General features: G+C 35.1%; 2 protein-coding genes across 2 annotated transcripts in view; one reads left to right on the forward strand and one right to left on the reverse strand.

Moving 5' to 3' along the window:
• Nucleotides 1-2,051: 2,051 nt before the first annotated feature.
• On the reverse strand, nt 2,052-4,549 carry LOC123662630 (vacuolar protein sorting-associated protein 26C). The gene is made up of 7 exons (XM_045597445.1): nt 4,485-4,549; nt 4,268-4,411; nt 3,943-4,185; nt 3,526-3,666; nt 3,185-3,281; nt 2,538-2,663; nt 2,052-2,174 (listed from the first exon to the last, which is right to left on the reverse strand). The coding sequence occupies exons 1-7, from the start codon at nt 4,539-4,541 to the stop codon at nt 2,089-2,091; spliced, it is 894 nt and encodes a 297-aa protein (XP_045453401.1). The 5' UTR covers nt 4,542-4,549; the 3' UTR covers nt 2,052-2,088.
• Nucleotides 4,550-5,456: 907 nt separating this feature from the next.
• The window catches only part of LOC123663030 (kinesin-II 95 kDa subunit-like), a 37,456-nt gene continuing 29,381 nt past the window's right edge, over nt 5,457-13,531 (forward strand). The window contains exons 1-3 of the mRNA XM_045597771.1: nt 5,457-5,839; nt 9,700-9,789; nt 10,892-11,017. Of these exons, the coding sequence (XP_045453727.1) occupies nt 5,735-5,839; nt 9,700-9,789; nt 10,892-11,017 (321 nt within the window). The 5' untranslated portion in view covers nt 5,457-5,734. The remainder of the gene's footprint in view (nt 5,840-9,699; nt 9,790-10,891; nt 11,018-13,531) is intronic.

Here is a 13,531-nt window from a genome sequence, read left to right on the forward strand (position 1 = left end):
ACCAAGAACCCCAGATGTGTTGCTAAGATATTTTTTTTTATAATTTATAATATTAAGAATTAGTTCTTATGTTAAGCGACATCGACAGGTAACCGTGAAATATAATTATTTTTTCTGGATGTTTTTTTTTGTACAGACACAACTCTAGATGAGATTATATTAAACTGAAAAAATAAAAATGTTTCTTTTAATTGTAGTGACATAGAATCGGACAAATACTTGACTAAAGTATAATAAATGTAGAAAAATAGTTACTGAATCGACAAAAATCTTTCATTTACCACTCCTTACCTAGTTTATTTTGTGGTTGTTTTTTTTTTTCTTGAGGTCTGGGCATTTGAGGAGCTGAGCATTCATTAGAAATGAAATAAAATGTTACGAAAACGGGAAAGAAATAATTTTTTTGAGAACTTCCGTTGCATATGCTGTCTAAACCGTTAAATCAACACAAAAGCTAGGTTTGAAGGAATTTATTGCCATTAAAAATTCTAAAAAAAGTCTGCGACAGCATTTTTTTTATTTTTATTTTATATCACTAGGTCGGCAAACTAGCGTACGGTTCCCCTGATGGTAAGCGATTACCGTAGCTTATAGACGCCTGCAACACCAGAAGCATCGCAAGCGCGTTGCCGACCCAATCCCCCCCCCCCAGGAGCTCTGGTCTTACTCACCAACAGGAACACAATACTGCTTGAAAACAGTATTTCAATTCCCTTTTTATAGTAATCAAGTTTTTTTTTTAAATGCATTATTTGCGAAGGTGCTTGTATAGACATGATATGACCCCCTCCTTGTCACAATAAATAAGTTACTCATTACGAGTATTTATTTTAAGAAAATATCCTTAACATGGTTAGATTTCGATGAATATCTTAGAAGATATCATAGTATTAAAATAATTCTGCGACGAATTAACAATAATTGGTCGTACTCATCAAAACCAAAGTAGGTTTAAAGAATTTATTTCTCATAAAAACATAACGTTCACTTATAATGAGATACAATCAATATAAATAGTAGTATGTAACAATTTTTACCTCTGGAGCGCTTAATCGAAATATTTATAATTACAATGTATAAACGTGTTCTTTTAATTTTGATTTAAAAATATTTATGTTGTCCGAACCTTTAATATGATTTGGTAAATTATTATATAGCTGCACTCCCTCAAACAATATTGTTTTCTGACCATACTTTGTACGTACACTAGGCAGCATTAATTTATCCTTGTTTCTTAAGTTGTGTTTAGTTATTTTTTTATCAATTTTGATGTTTGAGTGTATTGAATTGTTGATAATATTCTTAATTAGTATGCAGGTGTAATAGGTGTATAATTGGTTGATATTTAACAATTTTGTTTCTTGATACAATTTGTTGGTTGATGTAAAATAGGGATAGCGAAATAGCACTTTGATAACTTTATTTTGAATTCTTTGTAATGGCATTAAATTTGTCTTAGCGGCACTTCCCCACACTTCTATTAAATATTCAATGTTAGATTTAACTAAGGTATTATAAATTATCATTCGTACTTTATTAGGAATGCAGTTTGATACATTTCTCAATGCGCCCAGTATAGGTAGCAGTTTGGCTCTAACGTGTTCTATGTGTCCTTTCCAAGTCAACTTATCATCTATCCATAATCCCAGATATTTTTCTTTTGCTGAGGATTGTATGATCTTATTGTTAATTGTAAGGGGTGTGAAATTAGGTATATGTTTATTTTTTGCACAGAAAATCATATAGGACGTTTTATTTATATTTATTGTAAGCAAATTGTACTGTAACCACTCACTTAGCCTGTCAAGATCATTTTGAGCTTTACTTATTAAGTCCTGAATAGAGCTACCGTAATAAAAAAGGCATGTATCATCCGCGTACAGTGTCAGTTTTCCAATTAGATTAATGTTAATAATATTGTTAACGTAAATTAAAAACATTAATGGACCAACTATGGAGCCTTGTGGAATTCCGCACGTAACATTTTTAACAAGTAAAGTATCAGTATTAATTTTTCTTAAAACGAATATAATTAATTAAAAAAGAAACCATAACATATAAAAACGTTTATTGGTGAACCAATGCTTACTATTTACATCTTAACAATAATATTGGGAAGTTTTCAGTTACTAAATAGTCATCTTCGAATATCACAGCAATGTTGAGTTCAAACTCTGAAACAATAAATCTATATAAATAAAAATGAATGTTGCTAAGCGCATAACTCGAGAATGGTTCGACAAATTCGGCTAATTTATATTTTTGTATGTTCCTTAAAGCCCATGGAAGGTGGTAGTCACCTCTTGCGACAGACACGGGAAAAGAGGGGGGTGGCTATATTCTTTACTGTTGTAGCCACATAGCTTCAGTAGCCACACAGTTTAAAAAGTAAAAAAAATACAAGAACAGTAATAGACTACAAAACAAAAGAAAAATATCAATATCATCAAAAAAAGTATAAACAAGAAATGTGATAGTAATTATATGAGTACAAAAGAATGTAACATATGTTTAATAGCGAAAGTTGAGCATCGTACCAATCTTGAAGTAGGGCGTGGTGGTGGTGGGGCAGGTGAAGAGGCGCGGCAGCACCATGTACAGCGGCACCTCGCGGCCGCGGACTACGTCGCCCTCGCACACCTGGATGTTCTGGATCTCCGTCGCTGGATGTTTTTCATTTTAATTTATTTAATGGCTCGCTTGCTTCAGCCTGAAATATCCCACGGCTGGGCATAGGCCTTTTCCTTATGTAAGAGAAGGATTAGAGCTGATCACCACCACGCTGCGCCAATGCGGGTTGGCGGATATATTCCCTAATATGAGTAACGATCGTTGTCAGGTTTACATGATAACAACCAGGACCGACAACTTAACGTGCTCTCCGAGAAACGGTGAGGAGACCACTACAACTAACAACCAGACCGGAAATAAATATTTGTTTAACACAAATATCCACTCCGAGTGGGAATCGAATCAGCGACCGTCGGTGTTTAGTAGCCGCCGACAGGGCACACAGTTCTTCACACGTGACGTCGTTCACGTCTTGTTAGAAGATCTATGCGCAGCAGTGTGATATTATAGGCTGAAGCGAAGATTACAAGAAACTAGGCAGAGTTAGATCATTTATTTTATTTTTATGCGAGGAAACAAAAGAGAGAAATGGGATTTTTTTATTATAGTTTACCATCTTTGGAAAACCCTTCAGCGCTGCCACACGTCTCGACGCGAACCAGTTGGAGCTCTATCGATTTTATTGGAACGGAACACTCGTCTATGCGGATCTGTAACATATATATAAACCATTACAAGACTTATCGTTATTATGGTGTCTCTGATGCAGTAATCAGTGTATAGATATAAGAACAAGTGTCTGGTCACCTTACGCACCAACAGGAACACAACACTGCTAGAAAGCAGTATTATTTAGCAGTGACCTTCTGAAGGTCGAGGTACTACCCCAGTCGGACTGCTCCATACTGGGAGCAGGCTGTCCCGCTGGGCACTACAGCAGCCCTGGCGCGTTACCTTGCCGGTGACGGGGCGGTCGAGCGCGCACACGGTGGAGTCGAGCTCCGCGTACAGCGCGAAGTGCGGCGCCGCGCCCGCGCCGCGCAGCGTGTCCGGCGACACCTCGCAGCGCACCGGCTTGGGCGCCGGCCGCGCTTGCTGGCCACGGCACAAGCGGAACATGTGACAGCGCACCACATATACATACATATCCATGTAACGGTAATCATTGTATGTACTACACATTTGAACAAACTTGTATATCATCCATCAACTAGAGTTATATGAAAGTCATTTAATATATTTTTAGGGATCTGTTGATTTTAAATACAATAAACTTTTTATCAATTATCCCAGGTATCTGATTTTATATTTAAATCAAAATTGAAGATGGACATGTACAGTAATAAATAATATACTGGTAAATTAACTTACGTGTTTATATTGCACAAAGAACTGGCAGCTAGCATTGAGTGGTTTGTTGAGGAACGATCGCTTCATACTACACTTGAGAGTGTACATTACATTCACAAACACTCCGTGGTACGTCTCCAGCAGTCCAAGGCTCATAGAACTCTGTCGAGCTACGAGTGGCATTTCAAAAGGTATTTCTGTCACTCCAGTCGGAATTTTCCCAGCTGGAGCTAACTCTATTGAGGTATTTATTATATTTATTGGCTGTAAGAATAGAGCGTTTTTAGGTTTTGCTTTAAAACAATAAAGACAATTGATGATTGATAATTTAATATACATATTTTACCCTTATGTTATTAGAAAATGTGTCAAAGATTCCTGCATTTTTTGAACTAATCTGCAGATTGACAGATCCCTCCATTGTCAATGTAAGACCTTCATGTCTTAAATCGGTTGAAGTGTCCACAATCACGACACCAGCTATGATTTCCTATAGAAATTGAGATTAATTTACATAATTATTTATACTAAAATTAAAGAAAAATAACGACAAAACAACTTACACCTTCGTGATAAACTTTGTTTACTTTCTTAAGACTGAAAGCCAGACTTGCAGACATTTTTGTAACTAATTAATGAATGTTAACTTTAAAAACTTTTAATAGAATTTTACACTTAATAAAATTTTAAAGCCACAAGCTCGATAATTACAATAGATTATTTACTATCGTCACATATTTTATTTTTTAAATTTAATAAATTTGATTGGTTTTTAAATTTAATGATTGATTGATTATTATGGCTTTCAAATTTTCAAATGTGCCAGTGAACACGATGAATCAACGCCACGTACGTTGAAGAAGAGACGAAGGAAATTGATCAATTAGGTTGACACAAGGGTTCCAACTATATTTCAAAAAGGGGCGAAATCACTAGGATGATAGGTACTTTATTTATTAAACTATTTGCAATTTATTTACTTTTAATGGCTGTCATTGTCAAAAGTAGACATCAGATAAATATTGTCAGTTCCAGTCAGTTCTATCATTTGATAATTCGGATACATCATTATAGACTCAACGTTGTAATCTTACAATAAAACAATAGGTATATAATTTTTGTAAGATATAATTTAAAATAAAGTTACATCGTGATATTTTAATATAATGTTTGAGAGTTAATTCTAGTACTCAAATGTTTAGAATCTAGTTGGCTTATTTAATTTTCTAAGATCTTAAATATTAAATAATGACATTTACTATCAGACTCATTAGATGGTAATACCTACATTTGAAACAAATGTAGTAAGAATAGGTTTAATAAATTAATAGCACAGGAAGATTTTTGTAATTTTTTTTACTTTTTCAGTCGTTACTATCAAATTTTATATCTAAATGATATTATTCTTAAAAAATACTGTTATTGATTGTCAGGTATATTCATTTTTAAAGCTTTTGATAAATAATATTTTGTACATGCATCCGAACGTATGTTATGTTTAATCTCTAATCTGAAAAAATTCACAAAACGTCAGTTGTTTAGTAATGTCCGCTGGTGGCGGGTGTACGTGAATAAGCGTGATTACATTTTTTACGATTTTTATTTATTTTATAAAAGCTGTAAAAAATATTTTAATCGTGAAGAACTAAATTTTTTTTGAGTCTTTTTTATTTCTTTGAGTGTTGTGTAGTGGCGTAAATTGGATGGTAACGATTTAAACAGGCGATGCCGACAATAGGCTCACCCCGAATGGATCGATATCGGTGACTTCGAGCTTGCTGTTAATTTGCTACGCCGTAAGGGGTGGTAGAAGATGGAGAAATCAGCACGACCACGAACGGCTCTCAATGAGTGTGTTAAGGTGGTGGTGCGATGCAGACCTCTCTCGGAAAAGGAGAAGAATGAGGGTTACGACGAGGTGAGACATGGTTGCTTTGTTGATATTGGGTGCCAGGGCTGCGCAGACGTGATGCGTCGACTGCGAATGATGATTTGTGTATTCAAAATTCTGTCTTAATGATAATCTGGAATGTGTTCATATTACCACCTTAAAATTTACCCCAACACATTACTTTTCGCAAAAATTAGGATAACTTAGTAGAGATTAGATTGATTCAACGCAAGTGGGAAGTGTTATTAAATAGCTGAAATATTTTGATTGAATTGTACTTGAATGGAGCCTTTATCTGCCAAATAGCTATAATTTGTTTAACAACAATTTTCAGAATATTGAAAGTCGACTGCTTTAAAACTCGACTCATTGTTTCAAAAGTAAATGTGATAACATTATTGTATTGTGAATACAATTTTATATAAAAGTACTGCAGAAAATTTATTATTATCAGAAATTATAATTTTATCTTAAAATAAACAAATTCGTTAATTAATGAAACAACTTTATCGGATTTTATCGCGGTTTTAAGTTTTTTAGATGCCCGACGTTTTGGATTCTTTACAGCAAGCATGGTCACGGGAGGAGTTGTTTCGTTACAATGAGTGAAATTCGCGTAAACATTAGAAAACAATATATAAACAAATTCGTTCAATTTTAGTTAAACACTAATTGATGCAGTTTCTACAACGACAATAAGCTAAAATAATGATGGATAATCTTATCTTAAAAAAAAAGACACTGAAAGGACACTGTTTACTCAGTCTACTTCACAGTAATACAGTCGAGCAGTTTTTTTACACAGCTTCACAGTTTCCTGCCTCGGAGATGCCTAGAATATCTTATCAAGTACAAGATTGCAAATAAAATCTAACTAATGATGTGTTTAGCTAAACACGTACAAATCTATATTCATGAGTCATTCCAAAGTACTAAAGGCTAGAACTGCTGTAGCAATGCAAATTTACAATTACCTATTTTATTTATTTTTTAACATTATTTTTTATAGCTATTTTTATTACCAAGCGCAAATAAGTATTATTATTATGAAAGCAAGAACGTAAAAAAATTATAATTATTGAACTAATAATAATCAGTAACGTTTGCATACAAAATATGTTAAAAATACCGATTATATATGAATACCCTCATTTTGATCACATAGAAGTATATGAGTTCGTTATTTTGCTGGAACGGGCTAAATGTCAAAGACGGCCAGCAGTCCTCTGCTGTTCAGGGACACAGGTGTAGTCGGAATCGAGACCGCGGCTCGTGGCGTCCCGCGATCTCAAAATAAATGAGCGGACGGCACGCGCAGTGGGTCTTGACCCGGCGTAAGTAGGTGAGCGGTATTGTCCATATGCGGTTGCTCCGTATTTGGCATAGATCATCTGGACACGCGACTGGCCTCCGGTCTGTTACATCTACTCACTCGTCCCGATGAACTGAGTACGCTGTATTGGGCATGTGCGACGACAAATGGCAAACTGACCGAAAACCATATGGTGTAACGTAACCATATAAAAGTACGTCTATTGTTACACGTGAACTCTGTCGCTTTATATTATCGCAACACTATAATTTTGTTAAAGGGTAAAAGAATAAGGCTTAGAAGAATAGGATGTTAATATCCTTCCAGTTTAAATTGATTGGTAAATTTTTTAAGTACGATGTTCTTTGTGCACTGCAACCTTGTGGAATATTATCTGTTTTTACGGGTGAAACTTGCTCGGAGGCTGTTTCGGTATTTCGCAATAATATAGCATTACATTACATTTGTTTTGCAATCAGGAACTTTTCCAACCTTCCTGGCGTGTATCACTGTCAGAGCAACAACTTTGATAGTGTATTGTTTCCCTTTTATTGAGATTGACCGAATTCTAAAAGTACTTTAAATAAGGTTCTTCTCTTCTCTTTTATACTAAAGTTTATACAATGTTCATATCACGTGCTTATATCTTTCAATGTGAAATCTCACCGTTCTGCTACTTTTTTTTTTTATATAAACTACATTCGTAAAAAAATTATTATGTTTGCTTGCAAACGAAAAAATCGACTTCAATTATATGGACCAGTAATACAATATACCCAGTGAGACGAAAAAATAGTCAAGTAAATGTGCATTTTTAGAGATAGCTTAAAATGTGCTTATCAGATCTTGATCATACCTTTCAATTAAAAAAAGAATCATTTAAATCGGTCCAGTAGGAAGTTCTGAGGTTGTTAACACACTAAAAAAAACACAGTCGTGCTGATAACCCCCTCCTTGAGGTCGGTTAATTAAATTTTGACGGTAATTTCAAGTAGCAGCGCGCACAAACCAATTTATAAATCATTTAAGTTGAATAAGCAATCGTACAAAAAACTACCTTATCAACAACTGGGAGCCGCCACTTCTTTGCCTGAAACGGGTGAATGACCCCCCAATCAGATTAACCTGCTCTCATTGTGATATGTATATACGAGGGGGCGATCGTGTGCCCATCACAGGAAGTGATTAAGTCGATGCGTTTCTATTGACACATATCAATCGTGCAGCCCATTCAACGTTTTCTTGTACAATTTAAAGATATGCTTGTGCTGTGTGGCTACGGCACTAAAGAATTTAGCCACCCCCTCTCTTCCCGTGGGTGTCGTAAGAGGCGACTAAGGGATAACAAGGTTCCACAACCATCTTGGAACTTAAGAAGCCGACCGATGGCGGGATAGCCATCCAACTGCTGGCTTTGAAATACACAGGCCGAAGACGGGCAGCAGCGTCTTTGGTGCGACAAAGCCAGTACTGCGGTCACCAACCCGCCTGCCCAGCGTGGTGACTATGGGCAAAACACATGAGTTCACGTTATTTTTGACGTAAACTTGTGAAGGCCTATGTCCAGCAGTGGACTGTATAGGCTGTAATGATTTAAAGATACGTACAGATACACTGCGAACAGAATTAATTAAACAGTAAGTAATGAATAAATTAACATACAGTTGCGATGTGCTAACGAATTCTAAATACATATTAGCACAATAGAGTGAGTAATGCACTTTTATTTTTATCTCATGAATCGTGATTGTGACTGCAAAGAGTAAAAGGAGAGGATTAGGTATCTGGTATATGAACTGTATCTGAGATGATATCACGAGGCTATTGACTCTCCTGAAAGATGACACACTGTCTCCGCGCTGAATGCGTTTATCTGAATATTAAACTGTAAGACTATGTTTAAGCAAATACATGTAAGGCGATAATTTATCATTTGCTTCAGTTGTTGTTTATGTTTTGCAAATTTTCCTTGATTTTTTTTAAATACGCGAAAATATAGATACGCTCAGACATTTTCTTTAAATTTTACATTAAAATTAAACATTGCATTAAATCTATACATAAAAGCATCTGCTGAATTAATAGATCCTTTTCTGTTTTTCCCGTTTGACCCCGACTGTTCAGCACCACGTAGAGATGAAACTCGCGGAAAGTATTTAGTAAACATTTTGATGTTTATATCGTTGTTACGTAAGACTTGTTTATTTATTCCGATATAAGATGACGCATCAGCTTTGTTTAAATATAATTAACGTTCGTTTTGCATAACACGAGCTACGGCGTCGACAAGCATCTTATACGCGTTTTTATAGCGCGATGCGCCGAGCACGCGCCGCCGCGCGCCGTCTCTGGACTGTGATTAGAATGGTTTGTGCTCTTTCTTGTACAAATAAATGTATCGAACCATTTGCTCTTAAAGATTGATTTATGTCCATACGAAGAGTTTGATACTAGCGGCCGCAGCTCTCACGGTTTTTTGTAATTAGATGTAATGTCATAATGTTGTTATAATTCAATGTCACGGGTAAATATGTAATTATTTCAGTTTTTATACATTTTCAAATGACACCTCTAGGTGAGGAAGATCCGGCCGGAACAGAAATGGTACGAGCGTCTGTCCACGAAGCCGACTCCGGACAATAAAATCTTTAAAAGTCCCTTGCAGGTCTGAAGCAGTTGTTACGTATACTAACCCCGGTGTGGTGGTCACGACGGCACTTTGTAATTAGCGACACTGACTTGGGCTGGCTGGTGGTGACTGATTATCGGCTTGCAGGAACTGGCGACTAGCGCTGACATTGTAACTCGGTGGTGGCTCATTAGATTAGATATCCCATTACATTAAGCATTAGGCAGGGCTTAGCCCGATTAGATATAAGTATGCTAAAGCGTATAGTTATTAATTTAATTTTGATTAAAATAAATTATAGAACAGAAAACAAATAACATGTCTTGCTTTACCTTTAATCAATTACTAAGATTATGGCTTTTCTTAAATAATATTATTATAAAATGCTTAATTAAACCATCTAATACTGCTACTTAGTAAATATTTATGAACACCGAGCACTTGTTTAATGGTCACTTATTCACGGTTGACGGAAGAGCATCGATCATGCGACAAATCGATTCAACGTTCACCTTACACGCACTGCGGAAACGCACCGGAGTGTTGTGGGCTGTGGAGCGTGGCGCGTGGAGCGTGCCCACTGGACACCGACACGACGAAATGGGGAACATAGTCTAATGGATTCTATCATACTGCCATTTACTTGAATTTAGCAAACATTAAAGCTAAGAAACACAGGGTAAACGTTAATAACACGGCGGTGTGGGATCGAATAGTTAAAATTATCTATTCGATCCCATTAACCATAGCGAAATGAATTATGTCATAAGTAACTGTAGCTTTCTAACGGCTTAAAAGTTATTAAAATCGGTATAGCATTTTTAGAGCCTATATACTATTTATTATGAATGTTAGTACCCTGTCTCTTTTTAATTTATTTTATATAAAGTTGAAACTATCGAAAGTTTTTTTAGGTATATTCCCTGATAATATAATTTGTACAGCTCTCATTATAACATTGCATCATGAGGTTTTGGCGCTAACCCCTTAAATATAATTGTAACTTTAAAATACACCGCTATTATGTATAGTATATTAGACCTGCATCATTTTTCAATTTTTTCTCAATAACTATTCTTGGTACATAATGAATAATATTTGTATTTTGCTGTATGATAATGTATGGTGCCGGCCGCAGGTGGTGAAGGTGTGGGCGGAGCGCGGCGCGGTGCAGGTGTACAACCCGAAGGGCCAGGACAAGCTGTTCACGTACGACGCTGCCTACGACTGCACCGCGGACACGCAGACCATCTACGATGAGATGGTGAGTTCAACGAACTTGTGTACAAAAAAAAAAATCCATCAATATTAACAAAAACCAAGCAACAAGTACCACAAAAACTGCCTTCAAATAACTACGTATAAAAAGCTTCCAAATAGATTTCTGGTGTCGCCATCGGCATCTGATATCCCAATGCTTAGGTACACTACTCTAGCGACAATATTTGTGAATATTTGGCAAAATGTAGACCTTGGATTCGTTGCAATGGATATAAACATTTCACTAATTACGTAGGTACTTTACATTAAAATTATTTGAAATAAGTATCATCAGTGTTAAAATAACAGTATTAATTTAAGTTACTTTGTTATTTATAATTTTTTATTCGGCAAATTTACTATTTCTGGAAATTGTAGTCTAAGTTTTATATAAAATTACTTTTTGTCATTTTTAGTAATTTTAACCGATATTTTGCAATTTTTTTGCTCATAAACAGAGAAATAACGTCAATACCGTATTTTAAAATTTAATTCCCAATATATTTTGATTTCCCGTATGATTGTGTTCATGTCGGTGACGTCACATACGGGTGAGGTGCTTTCGTAATAATTTTCCAACAGTACGTTGATTGGAAAAGCCGACACGTGTGCTGTACGCGGACTGATCCAGTAGAATAATCTATACTAATATTATAAAGCTGAACAGTTTGTTTGTTTGTTTGCTTGAACGCGCTAATCTCAGGAACTACTGGTCCGATCTGAAAATTTCTTTCAGTGCTAGATAGCCCATTTATCGAGGTAGGCTCCAGGCTATATGTTAATATTTTAGTTCCTCTTTATCCTTAAATTAACGTGGGTGAAACCGCGGGGTACGTCCAGTTTATAAATAAAAAGAAATATGTAGAAAGAAAAATATTTTTTTATTTTTTTCTATAAAAGATTGTAATGCAAAAATATGAAACCCATGTGAACCCACGTTAGGAGACGGTATAAAAATAATTTATTTCGATGTCAGGTAATGCTTCTTATTTAAATGGTGAATTTTATTGCAATATCCGAAGGCGTGATGGTCGTATTAACAAAAAGTGTTACCGTTCCAAGCGGTGCACCGTCCGTTTCAAATTTCAATATATAACATTTCTCTGAAATGTCCCAGCAGTGAGCACGACCGTCGGTCGAAAGGCTAAAATCCGAAAGTTCTTAAGTCGCGATGTAAACAAGCAAATACATAATAATTGTGTTTGCTCGCAAACGAAAAAAAACCGACTTCAATTACATCGAAGAGTAATACAACGTAGATCGACGAAAAAATAGGCAAGTAACTACGCGTTATCAAAGATTACTCAAAAAGTAGTTATCAGATCTCGATAAAATTTATATGTGACCATATGATAAACACCAGCTTTCGATTAAATTAAAAATTATCAAAATCGGTACACCCAGTAAAAAGTTATTGCGGATTTTCGAGAGTTTCTCTCGATTTCTCTAGGATCCCATCATCAGATCCTGGTTTCCTTATCATGGTACCAAACTAGGGATATCTCCTTTTCAATAAAAAAAAGAATTATTAAAATCGGTACATCCAGTAGAAAGTTATGCGGTATAATACAACGTAGGTCGACAAAAAAAGCGTCAAGTAAAAACGCATTATTTGATATAACTCGAAAAGTAGTTGTTAGATCTCAAATAAATTTAAATGTGACCAATTGACACACACCACCTTTCGATTAAAAAAAAAATTTGTCGAAATCGGCCCACCCGGACAAAAGTTCTGATGTAACATACATAAAAAAAATACAGTCGAATTGAGAACCTCCTCCTTTTTTGGAAGTCGGTTAAAAAGACAATTTCAAACAAATATTAACCTTCTGAGATCAAGGTCGGTGAATGCATTATCATAAATAACGTATTTAAAATTCATTACTTTATAAATATATATTTTTTTGATATTGGAGTTTTGTTACTCATAACGAAATTACTTTAAAATTAATATAACTTAAGTATATTAAAGTTACTTAGATTTTTTCTCGATATCAGCTAAGTCAGGAATCGAACGTTGTTCTTCTGAGAAATCTAACCTCTATCGGTCTATTGGTTGAATACTAGAATAGATAGTATTAGAAAGTCATGTTTTATAAATTGAATGTAAAAGGAGAAAAATCTATCCAACTAGTACGTACTACGTAGTACCCGCGAGCGAAAAGCTCGGGCTGTGGCTACAGGCTCATTTCTAGAGCTCTCTTTATCATTAATTTGTAATTTATTCATAAGATTAAGTAAAGAAATTACGACTCAGATCGTAAAAGATTAGCATACGAAAAATATATTAAAAAAAAATTTAGGTTTTTATTGGATGTACCTATGCGTATTATTTTTTAAATTTAAGTATTATAAAATCACGATTATAAAGATGACACAAAGATACGATTAAAGATGTTATTAATCACAATTACATCATATATCTACCAAGATGTGTATAGAAATGCAGCTGAAAAAACTTGAAATGTAATGAATCCGTGATTTCTATTTTTAATTACATTATTTCTTCACGTGCGCG

This window comes from Melitaea cinxia, chromosome 19 (assembly GCF_905220565.1).
Source record: "Melitaea cinxia chromosome 19, ilMelCinx1.1, whole genome shotgun sequence".
Lineage (NCBI taxonomy): Eukaryota > Metazoa > Arthropoda > Insecta > Lepidoptera > Nymphalidae > Melitaea > Melitaea cinxia.